Genomic DNA, 20,185 nt, shown 5'->3' with positions numbered 1-20,185 from the left:
TATCATTATTTTAAATATTCTTATGTTTCTGATAAAATCAATTTAATTTTACATATAAAACTCTTTGGTATTAGCTTCCAATATTTATGTATTTCTTAGATTGGATATTTTAAAAGATATTTATATAAAGAAGTTTTAAAGAAATGTTACATTCTTTTCTTGGAACTTTTTACGTCTACTTCGTGATATAGCAATTGTTATGTAGAATAATTGCAATGTAATAATATAATAACTAAAATAAATGACTAGTAATTGAAGAGTAATGAAATATGTCTATAAATTAACAGAGAAGAAAGGCACTAGATATATACATATATATATAACTACGAGATCAAACAAATCTGTCATATAACTTCTGTCATATAGTTCTTTCAATAGAGACACATCTTTGTAGAATACTTACTCTAACATTTTGCATATAAGAAAAAAAACATAAGCTTTGATACATATAGGAATCATGAGAAAATACATATTAATAATATGTAATGTAACTTTGCTCTCATATTAATACATGAGGATTATCCAGATCAGTAAATTTAACTCTGTTGCTGTAATATGAATCTTCTAAACTTGTGCCAATAGACATTCGTGATTTCGAACGTGCCATAAGTTCACCTATTTCGTCGAGATCTCTATACCTGAAAAAATGTATGATGTTATTTTAAAAATATTACGATATAATATCGATATTCTATTTAATAAATAAAAATAAAAAAGATAAAAAAATAAAAAATAAGATCACCTGCTAACTGGTCGACTAAGATTTTCAGATGATCCTGATGAATTTTTCATCAAAGAAAATCCATCGTCTGTATTGTATAATGCCGAGTTATCTATGGAAAAATGAATTATATATTATTTTATTACACGTTTATAATATTAATCGGCAATGACAAAATAATGTAACGAATTGCTTGCATAAGTCTAATGATAATTAATTACCAGAAGGGAATAACATGGTATGTTTTAAAAGTTCTCCACTTAGAAATGGAGAGAGACTATCATCTTCATCTGGTAGTAAATGTGTAGCTGCATCTGCCCCTATAGATTCTACCATTTCCAACCATTGTTGATTATGTGAACGGAATTTTTCTACTTTTATACGTGCTGCCCAATTCTTATCACACATCTAAAATATTTTTATAGTTTAATAATAATCGATTTTTTTTTAATTTTTCAAATTTTTAGAACAACTTACAGCAATAACGTCCAAACAAGCATCACAAACTTTTCTAATTGCTGGATTCTTATCATGCATCAAATCTATTAAATACCCAGGTGCTTCTGTAAATTAATTATATTATTTTATAATGACCTAATTGAAAATTAATTTTTATAACTATTTTATTAAATAATAATTTTTTAATGATTTTTTATTTTATTTTATTTTTTTATTAGACTTATAATGAGTAAAGCAAAATAGACTGCTTATTACCATTACCAGTCTCGCGGATTAAATAATCTCTTGTTGAATCATGTTTAGAAATTTGATAAAATACATAGATTATTTGCAAAACCATTTCATCATCCTCTTGCTTTGCTGTAATTATTATCCATATTATTATTACATATCATTTTAATAAAATACAATTTACTACAAACCTTTAAGTAATTCGATAAGAGATAGAAGTATATCTGCTTTGCACAATAAGCGAGCGCAATCTTCATCGTTAGCTGCGGTGCCCAAAAATATAACAACCTCAAGTACCAAATCATCTTGTGCTTTTCCTGTAAAATATATATATGATTTTTGTATTTAAAATACATATATAAATTTTATTACGATTCGTACCTGGAACTAAATTATTGCGTATCCAAGGTATTAAATTACATCGTTGAAGAATTTGGGAATAATCTAAATCAGATAATTCTAGATTTCCTAAAATACCAACAACTTCTATTACAAAATCCTCAGAATCTGATTGATTTACTGCCATAGCAAAATCACCTACAAATTCCTGTACATATTTATAAATTAATTTTTAAAATATCTGTACTTGTAAAGTAATAATATATCAGATATATATTAATAATAATAATAATAATAATGACTTACAACAAAATTCTCTTTCACTGAATCATGTTGAGAAATATTTCTAATCATTTTCATGATCAATGCATCTTGATTTCTGAATGCTTTCTGTATAAGGTTTTGCAAGTGATTATTTTCTATCATAAGCTGTGCATTCCTAGCATTTGTTGCTAAATTTACTCCAAGTGCTATTAATTCTTGTTTCAAATGTTCATCTTCAAGATTTAAAATCATATCCATCACCTACAATGTTAATATTTTTTTCTTGTTTATTTGTAGGTTTTTTTTTTCTGAATGTAGTAATTCTTTTTCTAAAAATATTTACCATTGGAATACAATCAGTATTTGTGAACATAGATTTAACTTTATCATCCATACTTGCATGATACAATAATCCTAAAATTGTAGCTTTGCTTTTGACATCACCTATAATAACAATTTATATGATAAATTAAAGGAAATAATATATTACAATTTCTCAAAATAATTATAGATAATTGTACACCTACCATGACTGAGTAATTTTATCAATTTTGGTAACATACCAACTCGTATCATTCTTGCTCTTAACTTTGCGTCAAAAGATAAATTGAAGAGTAATTTTAATGTACTTGATATAAGATCAATATTGTTATTTTGAAGAAGTCGTGGTAGTTTCTCAATCACATTATCCTCTGCCTGTTATTATTGAAAACATATATGAGTTATTTTGTTAAAAAAAAAAAAAAAAAAAAAAAAAAAAAGAAAATATCCCAGATAGTAATTTTACCATTATATCCTTGTTTTCGCGAAAAATAGATAATTTTTTTAAAAACGTAACAACCAGAATTAATAAATCAGTGTTAGTTCTGTCCAATGTTTTGATCAACATACCAATGATATTTTTTTTACGCATTTTTCTTTCAACATCCATGTTTTCAGCAATATTCAATAATAAGTAGAAAGCGACTGTAATTATGTATATTATATATAAATTAATATAAATTTTAATTAAAAGATTTTATTTATATATTGGATTGGCCAATAACTAATGTCAGATTTTTCCGTAAGAAATCTCCTGTCTCCGCTGTTTTTAAAACAAAAGCTTATTTTTTCTATATTTAAAAAAAAAAAAAATTTCTGTTTCTTACAGAAAATTACGAAATTACTTATTGATCAAATCAATATTACACTACAACTAACCTCTTAGCAATTGTTCCTGTTTTTTAGTTAAACTTTTAAATTTTTTGCGACTTTTTTCAAGTTCATCCTTCATCTTCTTCAAATCACTTTCACTGACACTAGAATTAACTTCTACAGATCTTCTTTTTACTTCATAATCCAGAGGACCATCAGTACTCCAAATATCATCAATAATTTTAATTCTTCTATCGCATGTATCATTTGTAGTTGGAAAAAGAACTAAACCGGTGGTATTTTCAAAATGACGTCTACATTTTTCCATGTCCTCCTTCCATTGATCATAACGGCTTAACTCAAAATTTATAATATCCATACAAAGAGAACCAATCTGTCAAAAAATATAAAATATGATGAATGTTGTAAAATACATTGTATTATTTTCAAAACAATTATACTTCTTTAATTCATATTTTGTATGCTTACCCTATATTCAAGAACAATATTATGAAACTGGCTATACATTGAGAAGCAAAAAAAGATATATATGATGTTTGTTGAAAGTTCTATACTACGTCGCCAATCTTCTCGAAGAACTCTAGCTAAAGCACTTAATAATGAATCTAAAAAAAAAGATATTAATATTAACAATGATAACTTTATTTATTCACATTATATTCGTAAAAATTACCATTCTTAGTTAATTCCAAAAGATTGTCAGGTACACGGGCTAATTGTAGAATCAATGATGAGCCTTTTATTTTATCTGACATCTCTTCATATAATAATTCGATATAACTATTAACATTACTGATGATAGCACGTTCTGATTCACTACTTTCAATATTCATAGAATTAGAAGATGTTGGTCTTTGTAGTTGACTAGCACTATCATTTCCTATAAAAATTATATACAAACAATTAATTAAAGATATAAAAAGATTATAATAAAAAAAATCTTACCACTCTCATTTGTTCTACGTGTTTGAAGATAATAAATGAGCTGTTCAACTTCGTGTAATTTGGATTCGTGTATCAAAGAACATTTATCCATAACTTCTTTTGCCAATAAAGCTACATTAGTATCAGCATTTAAACTTTTTAATCTAATTATTTTTTGACATTCCTATAATGAAAATTTTCAATTATAAATTGAGTTAATCTTAAAAGAAAAATTATTTCATATTATAAAATAGAATTAGATATATATGTCTTGCCTTGCGATCTCCAAGCATAGGATCACCAAGTTCTCCTAAAATGAGTGCTTCAACGTCATAATTAATTACTAATGCTTTTTCTGTTGGGTGTACATCCAATGTTCCAGATCTCACTTTTCTATAAATTAATAATATAAATATATGATTGATCCAAATTTTTGACAGATACGTACACTGACAACTATCACAAAATTTTATAACACACTAGATATATGTTTGTGTAATCGATATTAAGTATACAAAGACTATTTATATCGTAATACCTTTTCAAAAATTTTGCTTCATCCATATTATATTTTTTCTTTTTTCTCACAAATAACAATATAAATATTTTATTATAATTAATAGACACAAAAATCGCGTATCCTAATAAATTTACTCAAAACGATCTGTCAATCTCGTTGTCATTAATACCAACATTATTGATATTGATACAATGTTTTCAGGAAAAATTTTTTCCTATAAATTTGCAGTATATCATTGTTATGAACATAAGTTGCCAACAAAAGTATATCTTCTTTTTTTTATTAATGTAATATCGACAATATTGAGAAATATTATGTATATTGTATTGTTCAATGAAAAAAAAAAAAAAGAAAATAAACGTAGAGAAGAGAATATTTTTTTCAAGCGTTGCTTCCCCTTTATAAAATCAAAGATTGTGTATCAATTGCGTTCTAGTATTTGAGACTGCGCACAAAGAATATCTCAGGTCACAAAACTTGAATAAATACATAGATGTCCGTTTAGTGTTACTAAACTTTTCCCTAAACAGAAAATAGAAAATGTGCTTTAGATGTTTATGATAAGAAAAAAAAAAAACAAGAAATATTTACACTTTATTTCAAAAAGTTTATTCATTCTTTCTGTGAAATATTTTATTAAAATCTTAATTGAACTTTAAGAATATATATTATAAATATATTTTATAAAATTCATGAGATATATTATTTCTTTTCTATATACTGCATAAATGTTTCAGAGAATTTTGGTTAGATAGCGTTCGTAGTCCTTTACCAACTGTAAAATGACGTTATCGTGGTCGTCTCTCTATTGTCGAAAATATTTTTTTTAATTTAACAATTGGTGATGCTGTTAGGACAACAATGGCGACCATGGTGGAGGATGAAAATTCGGTTGATATGAATGAGGATAAAAAACTGTCGTAAGTTATGACAGATAAATAATAATGATAGCAATTTTTTAAGATATTCTTGTTAATGATATTTTAAAGAAATCATATATAGAATTTAATATCGCGGATAAGTTTCACGAAAAATAACCTAATACACAACATATTTTCTTAGGCTTCAAGTAGAACTTTTTTTCTAATTTTTATGGATATTTGCATTGCAGATTTAATCAAGTTTCCTACAATTGGGTAGATATTACCCAAGAGTTCTTCGAAGCTATTACAGGTAATCAAATAAGAGGCAGTATATATATATATGTGTATATATATGTATATATATATATGTATATACATATATATATATATATATATTATATATATTAACTAATTAGAGTAAATTCTTTTTTTTTTCTGAAAGTATAATATATTTAGAGAATTAAAGATTAACATTGCTTCAAGAGAAGCTGTTTTTTTTTATATGATATGTGCTAGAGATAGTTGAAAGATATATAAGATTTTTTAATTAATTAAGTAAAGTATGATTGAAATTCAATTTAAGATAAACGATGAATACAAAATAAATCATAATAATCTGCATATGAAAATATATAATAGTAATAAATCTTAGTACTTATATAAAGATAATTTATACTTATATAAGATCATACTTTTATTTAGAATTGGAGCTGGGAGAACTTTTACACAATGAGTTCTTTGGTCTTTTTGAAGCTATGTCAGCCATTGAGATGATGGATCCTAAAATGGATGCAGGAATGTTGTGCAATCGAGGGAATAGCAAGCCTTGTACTTTCATACAGGCTATAGAAACGGGTGCTATTAAATTAGATAATTTAATACCTGCAGAAGTTATTGGAATTATAGATTCTACATATTCTTGCATAGTGTCTTGGTTGGAAGGACATAGCTTAGCACAAACAGTTTTTACTAATTTATATTTACATCAGCCTTCAATGATTGTGGATAAACCATTAAAGACGTTCTGCTATGCTGTGTATAAAATTATTGAAGTGATCAAGGACTGCATTAATAAAGCCTTAGTTTTTGAGGAAGAAGATTTTCAAAGTCTTACCTATGGATACAGATTACAACAGGATATTACAGAACAAAAAACAATATCTATGTTGCGAGAAGTAGAAGAGGAGTTACATAGAAAAAGTAGAATAAAACCAGTTGATGTTGAATCGGAAAAGGAGGTGAGAATTTATTTTATATCATGAATAAAATATTTCATTATTATCGATTGAAATATTTCATATTTCTCGAATTAACTAGTGTTGTCTTTCATTGTACAGTACAATGATGGTTTAGCACTTTATGCAAGAATTAGATTTACAAAGATGTTTTATCAAACATTGTCTCTGATGGGACGGAAAGAACAGTTACAACAAAATTTAGTAGATTGTCAAAGATTATTATCAAATTGTTCTGATATGATTCAAGTTATGATCAAGACAGTGAATCGCGGGGAAAAGGCTGACGAAGTTTGTAAGTTTTGATATTAATCATTCATTTGCTTGATTATATTTTCTTTTATTTTATTTCTATTATTTTTCTCATTAGCTGATCATCCGAATATAATGGGTTTTGATGCTATGGTAAATCAGAGATTATTACCTCCTACTTTTCCACGTTATACTAAGATAAAGCCACGGGTTGAGGCTCTAGAATATCTAGATGAATTGTTAAATAGATTTAAAACTGTTACTAAAATCACTAATCATACTGGCTTTCATGCAGCACTGGTAAGTATGCATTGTAATAAAGGATGATGGCTCATAATTTAAATGTCAAGTGAACGAATTTCTTTTTAGGACTTTTTTTTAGAATTTTCACGGCAAAGTCCATGCATATTATCTCGATCGATGTTACAAATTGTTTATTTGCCAACAACAAATCGTGTATTCGGCGTACACAATTTTGCTGATGTTTTAAAAGATGCTGCACGAAATTTTATTGCACCACCAGTACTAATGCCTAAAAGTACATTACTTCAAAATCATCAGGCCAAGGAATATGTTGATAGTTTTTTCTCACGTTGCGTTACTTTGTTTGGAAGTTTATTGCAATTAACTGGACATAACAGGGCAAGACAGAGAGATAAGTTAGCGCATTTATTAGAAGATTTTGCGACCTTACAGGATAAGGTAAGAATACATATCGATTTTTAATGACAATTAAAATTGATCTTCGATGAGACACATTTCATGTATATTTCTAGGCTGAAAGAGTAGATGGGTACTTACACACTTTAAAGAGTGACATACCAAGATCACATTGGGCTTGCTTTGGCACTTGGATTTTGTATCATATGTTACGTGTAATGATTATGTATCTCTTAAGCGGTTTTGAACTCGAATTGTACTCTGTACATGAATATCATTATATTTTTTGGTACCTGCACGAATTTTTATATGCGTGGTTAGTATCTGCCATTACAAGGGCAGATACCTTTTTAACTGAACAAGATGTACATAATGATACACACAAAGGTAGGGGTGGTAAAAAGAGTGCCAAAAATAAAAAGAAGAAATCAACACCAAGACCCCATCATTTGGAAATTCTGATGTATCAGGCAATGCAAAATATTTGTGGCGGGTACTACAAAGTAAGTTTTTACAATCATGAGTATTGATATATATATATATATACATGTATAATGAGCTTTATACATGTATCATACATTTATCATGTAATCATATTTTTAGGCATTAGTTGGATTTCGAATGGATGGAAAAATTCCTCTTCCAGAAACGCAATTTGACTCGGAAAGAGTAAGATATGAACATAGGTTACTGCCATTCTCTTCTCTTCTTACTCCTCCACCTGTTCATTATCAAGAATTCTCAGAAATGACCAATGCTCAAATGTATAAGAAGAATGTTAGTATATACCTATATATATATATTCGATTTTGATATAAGTTATGAAATTTTATATGTGAATCTGATCGTTATTTATTGTTTAGGAAAAAGTCACGAGTGCAACACAATATCTGGCAGGTTGTTGGCACTTTCATAGAGCTAGAAATATGTTAGAACGTGCATTATCACTTTGTCCGGCAAATATTAATACCGTGAACGAGGTAAGAGTTTATATCATTCAAAGCTCTTATCTTATATTTTTTAATTTTTTGATTTTATAATTTTGTAATCCTTTTTCTCATTTTTCATTTTACAGATCAATGATCTATTAAAAGTGGCAAAGACTAATTTTGTGGTTCTAAAATTATTGGCTGACGGACATAAAAAGGATTCGAAAGAGCCGCCAGTATTTGATTTCTCTTGTCATCAACATTTTCCTTTGATTAAGCTTACCTAAATTATATATCTGTAATAGTCGCATTTTACTGTATAAGTAAATATGTTATTTATTTTAGTTTACATTAAATTTTGAAAATACTTTAGCGCGTTATGCTTCGAAATGTTTAAAATTTTATTCGGCATAATCGCAAGAAAGAAGTTTTTTTTTTTTTCAAAAAACAAAAAAAAAAAAAAAACAAAAAAAACAAAACAAAAAAAGAAAAAAAAAAGAAAAGAAAAGAAAAAAGAAAGCAAAAAACGAATGTGTTCTATTTGAATTATGTAATGTCCTACAGTCTATATATATATATATACAATTATATACATTTTCTGACAAACATTTTTTGTATAAACTTTTATGCTAATAAGAAATGATATTTGTAAATAAGTTATGAAAAATCTCGTATGTGTTTTAGGGGAGAATCAATGTACGTCGCGTGCGAACAAATGTGTCTATATATTAAATAATGTTTGTAAAAGTTACAAGCCAATGTGAAATGTAAATATAATATGTAGAATCCATAGTATAATGTAGATAGTGCGATAATGTTATATACATATATATATATATACATATTAAAAATAATAGGATATATCTTAGTTATGGCTTGTAGCAGTGATAGCAGTGAGGAGGAGTTCTGAGAAAAAAAAATCATTTTAAAAAGAAAATAGTTGAAAAAGAAAAAAACGCCGTTTCGTTGTAAACTTCAGAATCAATCTATCTTCTTTTTTTTTTTCTTGCGTATAATATCAATGATATAAATGTATGTTATCAAATTTTTTTGTTACTTGCCACGATAACACGATCTGCTTGGAATACAGAGTATTTTTTAAGTCAACTTTATTTATAATATAAATACATAAACGTATATACATATACAAATATATATGTATATATAAACATATATATATATAAACAAACATTTGGTTTAAACATCAAAAACATTTACACATGATCTTTTTCTTATATATCTGAAGATATCTGTATTATATAGTATTTTTTTTTCTTTTTTTTTCTTTTTTTTTTTTTTTTTTTTTAATGAGTGGTTTAGACCAATCAAGAATGAGCGTTTTAATGGATGGACAATCTTGTTTCTTCAAATTAGTTCATCGTCATTCGTCTTATCGATGAAAGAAGACGTGCGTATAATTGATGAAGAGCTTATACTCGTCGTATAATAATCGTAATACGAAATATGGTTTTAATAACTGAAGTTGAAGATCGGAAGATCGTGAAACCTTATTTGGGTGGATGGCGAAATAAAATCACTGGTATAGAATATTTGAACGCAGTATCGCAAACCGGACCACCACCTAAAAATATTTCCTGGGATAATTGCTGTAGCATTGCCGTTCAAACGGTGGAAACTAAAGATGGAACAACACAATCGTCGTATAATAAAACCACACAAATGTGGCGGTGCGACAATATACGTAAATTAAAAAAGAAATCTAATATTCTTATCAATACATGCATTTTAATTTTTTTTCTTCTTCTTCGTTAATTAATCTTAATTGTTGTAAGCGTAGAACGGATTGTAACGTATCGAATATAAAGGACAAGTATATGACGCCAAAGTGTTATGAGCCATACGATGAAATACAATGGCGTCTTGATCTTAATCAACGTGCGAGGATTATTCAAAGGAATTATCGGATATATAGACTTTTGAAATATATGAAGGAATGTGCTCGACAATATAGAGAAATAATGAAAGAATGTAAACGGCATCGGGAAGAGAGAATCATTATGTACAGGTACGCGATTTTAAGAAAGAAATAAAACTATTCATGAAAATTGATTAAAAAAGTATGTGCACAAAAAAATATTTTTCACGGTATTGTATAAAAAAAAAAAAAAAAAAAAAAAAAAAAAAAAATTAAAACACCATAACATTTCTTGCGATTGATTAGTTGTGCTTTAAGAAAAAAAAAAAAAAAAAATAAACAAACGTTCTATTTTTGAAAACGTTCGCAGAAAAAGACACGAGCAGGAACTTTTACGAAAGATTAATCCACGTTCAAGAGCAGATTTTAATATGTTGTTTGAATTAATCGAACGATGGAGACGTGATCGTAAAAAGGAGATAAATGCACGTTATTTCGAAGGTACTCAATGTGCTGAAAATTGTTTCGTTCTTAATAAAACCGTGGAAATGTACAACGTTATCGATAAATTTAAACAAAGGATAAGAGAGCAATACAGAACGAGGAAACGTGTTAAATTTTTAAAGATCAATTCTAAGCCTATACAATGGCACGGATATAAGGCAAAACTCATAGAAATGATCACATTGAAGACTCAAAAGGCACGGGAATATTTGAGCATATTCAATTCGTTAAGTAATGATAATTTGAACGTGGAAGAACGAATGGAATTGTTATTGATGTTAAAAAAATCACTTGGATTTCACATCTGTATCTGTGCTTTCGATTTGATTTATCTATTGGACCAAGAGATAATGTTATTGTCGAGAGGCATAAAGAATCAATCTCTCGAATATTTAAGAAAGAGAATACTATGTGAGAATCCGTAAAAAGAATCGAAAAACAAAAACAAATTTATAACATTCTAATAACGATTAATTCTAATTAATATAGGTGATTATTTAAAATTCGTCGCCAATTCTGGTACTTGTGCTTGCACGAATATACGTAAGGGTTTCAAAGATGATCCCGAATGCGAGGAATTTCGTGAACCATTAGAGATAAAAACGATATTTTGTAAAAGCTGTAGAAAATTACTTCCCTGTAATAGATTTTCAGCTCACAGTGGATTGAAAAGATTAACATCTTGCATCAGTAAATGCAATTTAATTTCTTTTTTCTTTTTCTTTCTTTCTTTCTTTCTTTTTTTTCTTTTTTTTTTTTTTCTTTATCGCAAATACACATTGTCTATATATATTACAAAATATTAAAAAACGAAATGTGATGATCGATCGTTATTTAAGGTTGTACGTTGTTGAAAGAACAGAATTATTCTTACGTTAATTTCGAACCATACGTTTTTATTTTAAATTACGTACAAGCCGAAGAGAAACGAAGAAGATGTTTCTCGTCGTTGGCATTTATGATGCAGTCGAATGACATTTATTATCTGGTTAATAATATCTGGCAAAATCATTCGATCATAAGTAAAAATATTGATATTTACTTATTAAGATTGGTCAGATACAATAAGTGCGTTGAATGGTCACCATGGAATTGTATTCTTTTAACCGAAGAAGAGGCAGAGATTCATTATTGTATCGATGATTTTACCAAAATCTATTCGAAATCACTATTACATCAGATCTTATTGAAACATTTGGCGGCGAAGAATTATTTCAAGTAAAAATTGATAAAAGAAGATAAAAAAAGAAAAGCAAAAAAAAATAATCATTCCTATTGTTAGATTACATTGTATCCTATTTAATCTTTTATATTATTTATTTAGACGACTGAGCTACTACGATAAAGAATTTAGAGAATCCTCTCGATTTTACACGATACAAGACAGAAAGGATTACGTGCCATTTAACAAAGGGATTTATCTCGAAGGGTACGAGTTTTAACGTTTTAAAAAATTATCTGGATTCATGGATCTTCTTTTTTTTAATATTATTTAAATAATAATATTGTTTAAATAAATTTTAAACATATATATATATTTTATATATATATTTTATATATATATTTTAAATATATTTTATATATATTTTACTTACAAAAGTTTTCGAGAAATTCTTTTCGAGAAATTCTTTTCGAGAAATTAGCATAGATTTCAATTATATATACCAGAGAATTAAGTTACCACGAGTCTTAACTGAGGTAAGAGCAAGGCACTTTCATGCAAACAACGACGATTTAACTTCTATTAGGAAAAGTGTGCGGTTTTTTCCTTTACGATCGATACTTTCAATCAGGAAGAAAATACGCAATTAAAGCTGCCGGCGTATCCGGTACTTAGAATTAATTCATTCCGTACGAACGAATCTTTCCTTTGGAAGGAAACGAAACGAGATTTTTTTTTTTTTATTCTTCGTATACATTCATACAAGCATTTACGCGTGCATATGCGTTGTGTGTATATGTATATATGTGTGTGAAAAATCTTTGAAAGAATTATATAAAAAATTAAAGGTATATTAATTTGCAATTAATCTCAAAATATTTATTGTTTCCATTGTTAATATTAATACATACATATGCATACAAACGCACAGGTATATATATATATATTTTTTTTTTTTATATTTATATATATATATTTATTTATTTTTAAATATCACGTACTTTGACAACGACAAAATTAATCTGATTATTTTCGTATTGTTGCGCAAATATCACATATTACAATATGAAAACTTTCTAATTATGATGCATATAAATTAGAAAGGGAAAACGAATTCATTTGATCGATCGACCAAACGTGTTGCCATTAGCAACGATAAAGATTTAAGGTTTTACACGTTCGAAGCTCGTACTTTACCTCCCATTTATTCGTACCTTCAGTATCCATCGAACTCTTAATACATTTGCATCGTTAAGTAAATGAATTTAACGCGGATCTTCTTCAAAGAAGTGATGCATTAACACTTTGGAAAAATACTCGTTAGTTTATTTCTTTCGACGAAGACGAAGAAAAAGAAGAAGACAAAGAGAAAAGAAGAAAACAAAAGGAAGAAAAAAAGTAATCCCGCCTTGATTAAGAATTCGTTTGTTAACAATTAAGAACAAACCTTTTTAATCTCTAATTAAAAACCTAACAGAGATATTTCCATTTCTATTGAGTAAGTAAATACACGTTCTGTGTTTATTTTAATGAGAATCTTTTAAGAGTGTACTTGAAAAAATACATATGTATATATATATATACATACGTTTTGATCCTCGACCAGTTTGCATGCTCGTAATAATTGCATTTGATATTTATATCACGTTTAATAAACATTTCGCATTAGAGTAGGTTGGTTAAATTCTTTTTGAACCTTTATTTTGATTTGCTCAATTAATAAATGAGATTTTTACGAAATTCGATGTTTTGTTTTCTTTTCGTTTCTTTTTTTGCTTCTCCTCTCATTCTCTCACACACATACATTTACACACATACACACATTCTTTCTCTTTTTGATGTTAAAAATATAAAATATGTCTATTTATTTTATCTCATTATCAGATAAATATTTCGTTAACTCAATTTTTACGTACACACAAGGAATATAACAACCTGATTGAAGTACTCCAAGATTTGTCCAATTAAAAAGATAACTCATTTGTATAAACAAAAACGATCAAGCACTTGGAGAAGAGTAAACATTTTGACGTGACGTTAAGCGTTCGCTTTTTTTACTGACTTAATGATAACAATTTTTGCAAAGAGACGCGTACTGTTAACAAAAAAAAAAAAGAAATTAAAAAAAAAAGGAAAGAAAAATAAATAATAAGAAGAAAAAACAAATCGTCCTTATGAATTTCATAAGAAACTCGACCAAGAATCACATATATATATATATATATATATATATATATTATTTGATATTATCTGTCAAATTTTATAAAAATGTTTTACTAACTATCTATCTTTTTGTCTAAGCTGCGGAGCTCGTTTTTGAAAAAAAAATTTCTTCACCACGTGCCGTATCTTAGCAACCTCTTCCTCCCTCTCACTCTCTCTCTCTCTCTCTCTCTCTCTCTCTCTCTCTCTCTCCTTTTCTCTTCTATCTCTTCTATCTCCTCTTCTCAATCCTTTGACTCCATTTTCCTTGCATAGTAATTCATAATATATGAAAAGTGTTACGTCGCACGTGCATCGTGTAGAAAGTATTCTCTTGGGTGGCCTTTGTTATACCGTTTGTGACTAGCTCCTACCTACAGTATCCATATACGAGTGTCAACGGCTCGTTTCACCTTTCTCTACAATCTCCGGAACAACTCCTCGTCCTCATCCTCCACCTCCTTTTATTTCTCATCCTCCTCTTTTCTTCCTCTTCTTCTTTCTCCTCCTTCAACTTACGAAAATTAACATCTTTCATAATTATTGTGTCGCGTCTAGTCGCCACTGTTGTTCACCGCGTTATTCAACGAAACTTTCCCAAGGGAGACATTTTTTTTTCTCTCTCTCTCTCTCTCTCTTTCTATCTATCTATCTATCTCTTCTTTTTTACTTTTTCATACACACGCGTACGAGGAAAATTTATCACCGGCTTTTAATTCCCACGAGAACCGAATTCGTATTCTTCTTGAGAAAGAGAACAGCTTTGTGCAAGTATTCGTCTTTGTTTCTAACGATACACATTTACTGTATGTGTCTCTTTTTCTCTCTCTCACTCTCTCTCTCTCTCTCTCTCTCTATCTCTTTCTCTTCCTGTCCTCGATCTGAAATTTCAAATATTCTTCATAACTCTTGATCGTGAGAGATGTAGATAGATAGATAGATAGATAGATAGATAGATAGATAGATAGATAGATAGATAGATAGATAGATAGATAGATAGATAAATAAATAGACAGATAGATAGAGAGAGAGACCGTATTTTTCGCTTGTATTTCAATCCTCGACCTTATCCGTTTTCTATTGTACTTTTCTCGATAAAAAAAAAAGATAACAAAAAATAAGAGAAAAATATACACACACATATATATATATATATATATATATTATCTTGTGATCATTATCATCATCATCATCATCATTGCTGTCGTCGTCGTCGTCGTCGTCGTCATTACTATTATTATTATTATTATTATTATTATTATTATTATTATTATTATTATTATTATTATTATTATTATTACTATTGTTATTACTGTTATATTGTTCGTTACCGCGCCACCCCCGCCAGCCCTTTTTTTTCTCTTTTCATATCGCAGAAAAATATAACTGCGGATCGAGAACATTAGAATTTATTAAACGCTCGTGCCGCGTGAATATCGATAGGAGCAATCGTTTCCGTTATTGGTACGTTTGGATGATCGATAAAAGAATGGACAACGTCCAGATAGAGTTACGTCCGATGTAGGTATAATATGTATATACATGCATGCATATATGCATAAAATGAAATGCTTCGATGACCGTCTATCGATAACGATCGATTAATGTGTATTCGCGATAATGGTTTCGAGGGTTCGACTTTATCATACTGATAGAGAGAGAAAGAAAGAGAGAGAGAAAGAAAGAGAGAGAGAGAGAGAGAGAGAGAGAGAGAGAACCAATATTTCTATTTCTTTTTTTCTTATCCATTTTCTCTCTTCTTGTTACAAAAAGAGAGAGAGAGAGAGAGAGAGAGAGAGAGAGGGAGAGAAAAAGAAAAACAATATTATTCGTGGAACAATGAAACGTGACTTGAATTGATTCAATAGCTATAATTAATTTTGAAAATATGTGAATATGTATTTAAAATGGTCTTCCACTTCAAACGTTAACTTACAATTAGATGTCCCGATCGTGAGGAAAATTTAAGCCGAATGTGATGAGGAATTCTATGAGATGGTAGATATGACTACTTAAAATTGCAAAACGAGTAGTCTCTCTCTCTCTCTCTCTTTCTTTCTCTCTCTCTCTTTCTCTCTATATCTCTCTTTCTCTCTCTTTCCCTACACGTTCTTCTCTCGGTTCCAGGTAGTCGTCAGGATCTTAAACCGTGGAATAGTAATTTCCTTTATTGCCAGCATTATCGTTATCCCACAGGTCGCCTTGATAGTTATCTTTCTTGGTGTGTTCTTTTGCTAACGTTTGGATGGAACTTTTGGGGGAGGGATTGGGTAGGCGAAAAAAAAAGTGGATGAGAACATTTTCGAGTTGGACTTTTTATTTTCCTCTGGTAAAGTACTATTCTGTATGTATTAATAGAAAATTCGTTAAGGGGGTTTATTGGGATCATGTTCGAAGGAACACGGGGACCCTTCAAACGGGATTAAAATTTTCAAAGTTCAGAGTTTCATTGATCTGAGCGAATAGTTTTTCATTGGTATGACGAGTGAAGGATTACGCCGAAGCATGATTACTTACTTCTTTTTTTCTTTTTTATAATATCATCACGCGACACAACGTATATTTTTTGAATAATAAAAAAAAAAAAAAAGAAAAAAAAAAGAAAAAAGAAAAAGAAAGACAAGTTCCATTCGAACTTCGTTCATAAAGATTAAACGGATCGGATTATCCAAAAGCTCGGCTGCGATTTGTATCGATAGTTTCTCTCCCTCTCTCTCTCTCTCTTTCGACGATCGTAGTAAATATCTTTCGCATTTATCATTTAAATCTTCGTTCGGTTTGCAATCAGAGAGAGAGAGAGAGACAGAGAGAGAGAGAGAGAGAGAGAGAGAGAGATCGGGAGAGAAGAGGAGAAAAAAATGACCTACGAGTGTCATTATCATCGCGGATGATAAATTTTCATCGCTGCGACGCTCGGCTCCGACATGTATTATAGACCTCCAACAACGGCATGCAAGCCCGGTTGTCGATACATACGCCGCGAAAACTGGTTGCGGTTGTTGCAATATTGTCAGCAATTTCGTCCCGTGGCACCGTGCAAATATTGTAACAACTGTGTCTCGTATATATTATACCAGGCGATATATTCGAATATGAGATATATTCGATAACTCTTCGAAATATTTCGAACGTAACAATAATTTTCTCTATACTATCATTTTTCTTTCGCGATTAGATTTTCCTCGTTGTTGATTAGACGATTACATAATCATATACATAGATACACGTACACAGATATATCCACATATTTTCTTTTTTATTATACTCATTTGTATTGTTACATATGTATATACGTATATATATATTTCCTTTTTTCTCTTTTTTTTTTTTTTTTTTTTGTTAAGTGTAACTACAACTTTTTACAGGTTCAATAAGTAAACAATTAATATTTAAGGTGAACAGTTTCATAAAAAAAGAGAGAAAAAGAAAAGGAAGAGAAAAAAAATGGTCGTGGTAGTAGAAATAATCGATGATACACCTAAAGAAAAATTATTCCTAGGAGGTTGGAGAAATACTATTACAGGAATATCATATTATAATGCTTTTACGCAAACATCTGCAGATGGTAAGGATGTTAAAAATAAGTGCAATTGTTTCGTACAAACGACGGATCCCGTGAATGTATCTACGTGTACGTATCGCGACAAGTCTATTCGAACGAGCTACGTGCCTGACTTAGAAGACAGATTTATTCGAGTCCGTGATATTTTTAATACGGGCACAAAACTAATAGGATCGACAAATTTGTCGGAGGAAGCTAGTGCAATAAAAATACAGAGATTTTACAGGTAAGAATATAATATTTTTGGTTTCTTAAATTAAAACGATCCTTTCGATTGCGAACATTTGAGAATGAATTTTTTAATAACGAATTAAATATTTACACGAGATAAGAATATTTGTTCTAATTTAATTTTTTTCTAATCTAATTTAATCCTTATACATATAAGATATATTATTGTATATTAATCTTAGTTGTACCTGTGGTACGAGGGAATGGGAGATGTAGGACATTTCAGACGAACTTTGAACTTAATTAAAACAATTCGCGCATTGAATTGTGAATGTTTTTCTTCTTTTCTTTTTTTTTTTTTATAATTTTAGAATTAAAAATGTGATCATTATTTTCGAGGCTTTAAAAAGTATACGTCATTTTTTTACGAATAAAAATTATTCATTCCCTATAAATGATCAGCTATTTAAAGTGTCTAAGGGAAATAGCGTAGTCCAAGTGTACAATTTGACATTATTTTGTAGTGTACATAACTAAGAATAAAAAAATCTTCATTTCATTAAATTATATTATCATTATATCAATACATTAGATATCATTATTAGTAATATATCTATAAGTTAATTGGTTTATTTATCACGAAAATTGTATTATTTTTGATAGGGCTTATCGTGCAAGATACGCTGGTACAAGTTCCTCTCAAAATTTCATTCAAGAAAGAAACGATTTTGGAGAAGACTCAAGGCGTCCACTCGAGAGGATAGATCTTGAGAGGTTAGATGGTCTGCAGCCGGAAACGAAATCCGATTTCGATCGGCTCTACAACGCTTTGGACCAATGGCGTATTTTGGAGATCGAACGAGTGACCGGTAAGCTTTTCCGCCCGTCGAAGATCGCCGTTTGTAGTCTCATCCTATCGAGAGAAGTAGAACTCCTTCGTAAGATAGACGCGATGAAGAGTGCGGCGAAGCTGAAGTTAAAGGAACGACGTAGACGTAACTTCCTCGAGGAGCTTTCGAAACCTGTCCTTTGGAGGATTAATCAAGGAGAATCGATCTTAGTAGACACACCGATCGTTCAAAGGTCTCGACAATTTCGTAATCTCTACGACATGCTTTGCACGAAAAACGATTTTACGAATTCAAAGCGTATGGAACTATTGATAGGGATTAAAAAGGAAGCCGAGCCTCATACCTGCATTTATTCCGACGAATTGATTTATCTTATAAATCAAGAGATCGATCTTTTATCCCTTAGGATCGACGTGTCCAAATTGAATTGCCTGAGAGATCGTATCGCAATCGCTTTTATATTGTTCGCCAATAATTCATTGAAAAATTATCAAATAAGTATTATGGATAATGTTATAGATCGTAATACAAAAAGATTTTGTAAATCCTGCGGTAGAATTTTATCATCGATAAAATATCATCGTCATCATCGATTTCGTAATTTTTCGTCGTGCGTTTATTGCATCGGTTTACGTCCTGGTAGGACTCCAAGGATCGTCTACGAGCCGTATCGACGAATGCTGAAAGAGGTCAGGCGTCTAGAGACGAGTAACCGTTGTCACACGGGCTTTGCTTTCGTTATACCTCCCAAGGTCGTTTATCGTCTGGTAAACGGCATCTGGCACGGAAAATCCGCTATTTCCGAGTGCGACCAGCTCGATCGATTGTGTCTCTTACGTTTTCGTAATGACGTAGAATGGTCACCCTGGAATACTTTACTCTTGACCAAAGAGGAAGCTCTCAAACATCGGAGGATAAGAAATCTTCAAGATTTTTACGATGCCGAGCTTCTTCGAAAGTTTCATATGAAAAATTTGCAAGCCAAACTTACCTTTCGATATTTATTAGAAACGAAAGGAAATATCGATTTTTAATTTACCTTATTCGTAATTCTTAATGTTAATGAAGGATAAAAACATACATAATATAAAATGTTAATTTGATTTTCACGTGCGAACGACACGATACGACGTAAAAAAATGATATCGCAATTTTATTTTTTTTGCGATTTATGATATTGATAATAGATAAACATAAAGTGAAGATCAATGAAAAAAAAAAAACAAAAGAAAGAAACAATATGGATGATATAAAATGTAAGTTTGACTTAAATTTCTCGCGCGAACATACGATAAGAAAAAGAAA

The 20,185-nt window shown here is 29.5% G+C and overlaps 4 protein-coding genes across 7 annotated transcripts; 3 read left to right on the top strand and 1 right to left on the bottom strand.

The window, feature by feature from the left end:
• Nucleotides 1–33: 33 nt before the first annotated feature.
• Kap3 (kinesin associated protein 3) lies at nucleotides 34–4,926 on the bottom strand. 3 transcript variants are annotated; one of them, XM_035882965.2, is made up of 17 exons: nucleotides 4,632–4,925; nucleotides 4,369–4,486; nucleotides 4,115–4,277; nucleotides 3,843–4,049; nucleotides 3,638–3,774; nucleotides 3,215–3,542; nucleotides 2,802–2,980; nucleotides 2,542–2,710; nucleotides 2,358–2,458; nucleotides 2,057–2,275; nucleotides 1,793–1,958; nucleotides 1,603–1,728; nucleotides 1,442–1,540; nucleotides 1,199–1,284; nucleotides 943–1,129; nucleotides 743–833; nucleotides 35–638 (listed from the first exon to the last, which is right to left on the bottom strand). In XM_035882965.2, exons 1-17 carry the CDS (start codon nucleotides 4,655–4,657, stop codon nucleotides 500–502), a joined length of 2,541 nt encoding a protein of 846 aa, XP_035738858.1. In that variant the 5' UTR covers nucleotides 4,658–4,925; the 3' UTR covers nucleotides 35–499. The 3 variants fall into 3 exon arrangements, with proteins under 3 accessions (XP_035738859.1, XP_035738858.1, XP_035738857.1); XM_035882964.2 differs by having other exon boundaries at nucleotides 36–638; nucleotides 1,436–1,540; nucleotides 4,632–4,924; XM_035882966.2 differs by lacking the exon at nucleotides 1,442–1,540 and having other exon boundaries at nucleotides 34–638; nucleotides 4,632–4,926.
• A 465-nt stretch (nucleotides 4,927–5,391) lies between these two features.
• Nucleotides 5,392–8,997, top strand: Naa35 (N-alpha-acetyltransferase 35). Of its 2 annotated transcripts, none has more exons than XM_035882968.2 (10): nucleotides 5,392–5,533; nucleotides 5,725–5,786; nucleotides 6,179–6,714; nucleotides 6,814–7,006; nucleotides 7,082–7,263; nucleotides 7,333–7,665; nucleotides 7,740–8,126; nucleotides 8,227–8,400; nucleotides 8,487–8,603; nucleotides 8,699–8,995. In XM_035882968.2, exons 1-10 carry the CDS (start codon nucleotides 5,475–5,477, stop codon nucleotides 8,837–8,839), a joined length of 2,184 nt encoding a protein of 727 aa, XP_035738861.1. In that variant the 5' UTR covers nucleotides 5,392–5,474; the 3' UTR covers nucleotides 8,840–8,995. The 2 variants fall into 2 exon arrangements, with proteins under 2 accessions (XP_035738861.1, XP_035738862.1); XM_035882969.2 differs by having other exon boundaries at nucleotides 5,456–5,530; nucleotides 8,699–8,997.
• Nucleotides 8,998–9,148: 151 nt separating this feature from the next.
• Nucleotides 9,149–12,198, top strand: LOC118448975 (IQ motif and ubiquitin-like domain-containing protein). Its single transcript, XM_035882971.2, has 5 exons — nucleotides 9,149–10,240; nucleotides 10,351–10,578; nucleotides 10,799–11,343; nucleotides 11,422–11,622; nucleotides 11,772–12,198. Exons 1-5 carry the CDS (start codon nucleotides 10,017–10,019, stop codon nucleotides 12,152–12,154), a joined length of 1,581 nt encoding a protein of 526 aa, XP_035738864.1. The 5' UTR covers nucleotides 9,149–10,016; the 3' UTR covers nucleotides 12,155–12,198.
• Nucleotides 12,199–17,740: 5,542 nt separating this feature from the next.
• LOC118449030 (IQ motif and ubiquitin-like domain-containing protein) lies at nucleotides 17,741–19,914 on the top strand. The gene is made up of 2 exons (XM_035883092.1): nucleotides 17,741–18,084; nucleotides 18,693–19,914. Exons 1-2 carry the CDS (start codon nucleotides 17,741–17,743, stop codon nucleotides 19,912–19,914), a joined length of 1,566 nt encoding a protein of 521 aa, XP_035738985.1.
• The last annotated feature ends 271 nt before the right edge of the window (nucleotides 19,915–20,185 follow it).

The sequence above is a fragment of the Vespa mandarinia genome, chromosome 6 (genome assembly GCF_050613455.1).
Source record: "Vespa mandarinia isolate Hongniang chromosome 6, ASM5061345v1, whole genome shotgun sequence".
Lineage (NCBI taxonomy): Eukaryota > Metazoa > Arthropoda > Insecta > Hymenoptera > Vespidae > Vespa > Vespa mandarinia.
Note: the sequence above shows the minus strand (reverse complement) of the source record. Positions and strands in the feature narration are given on the sequence as shown.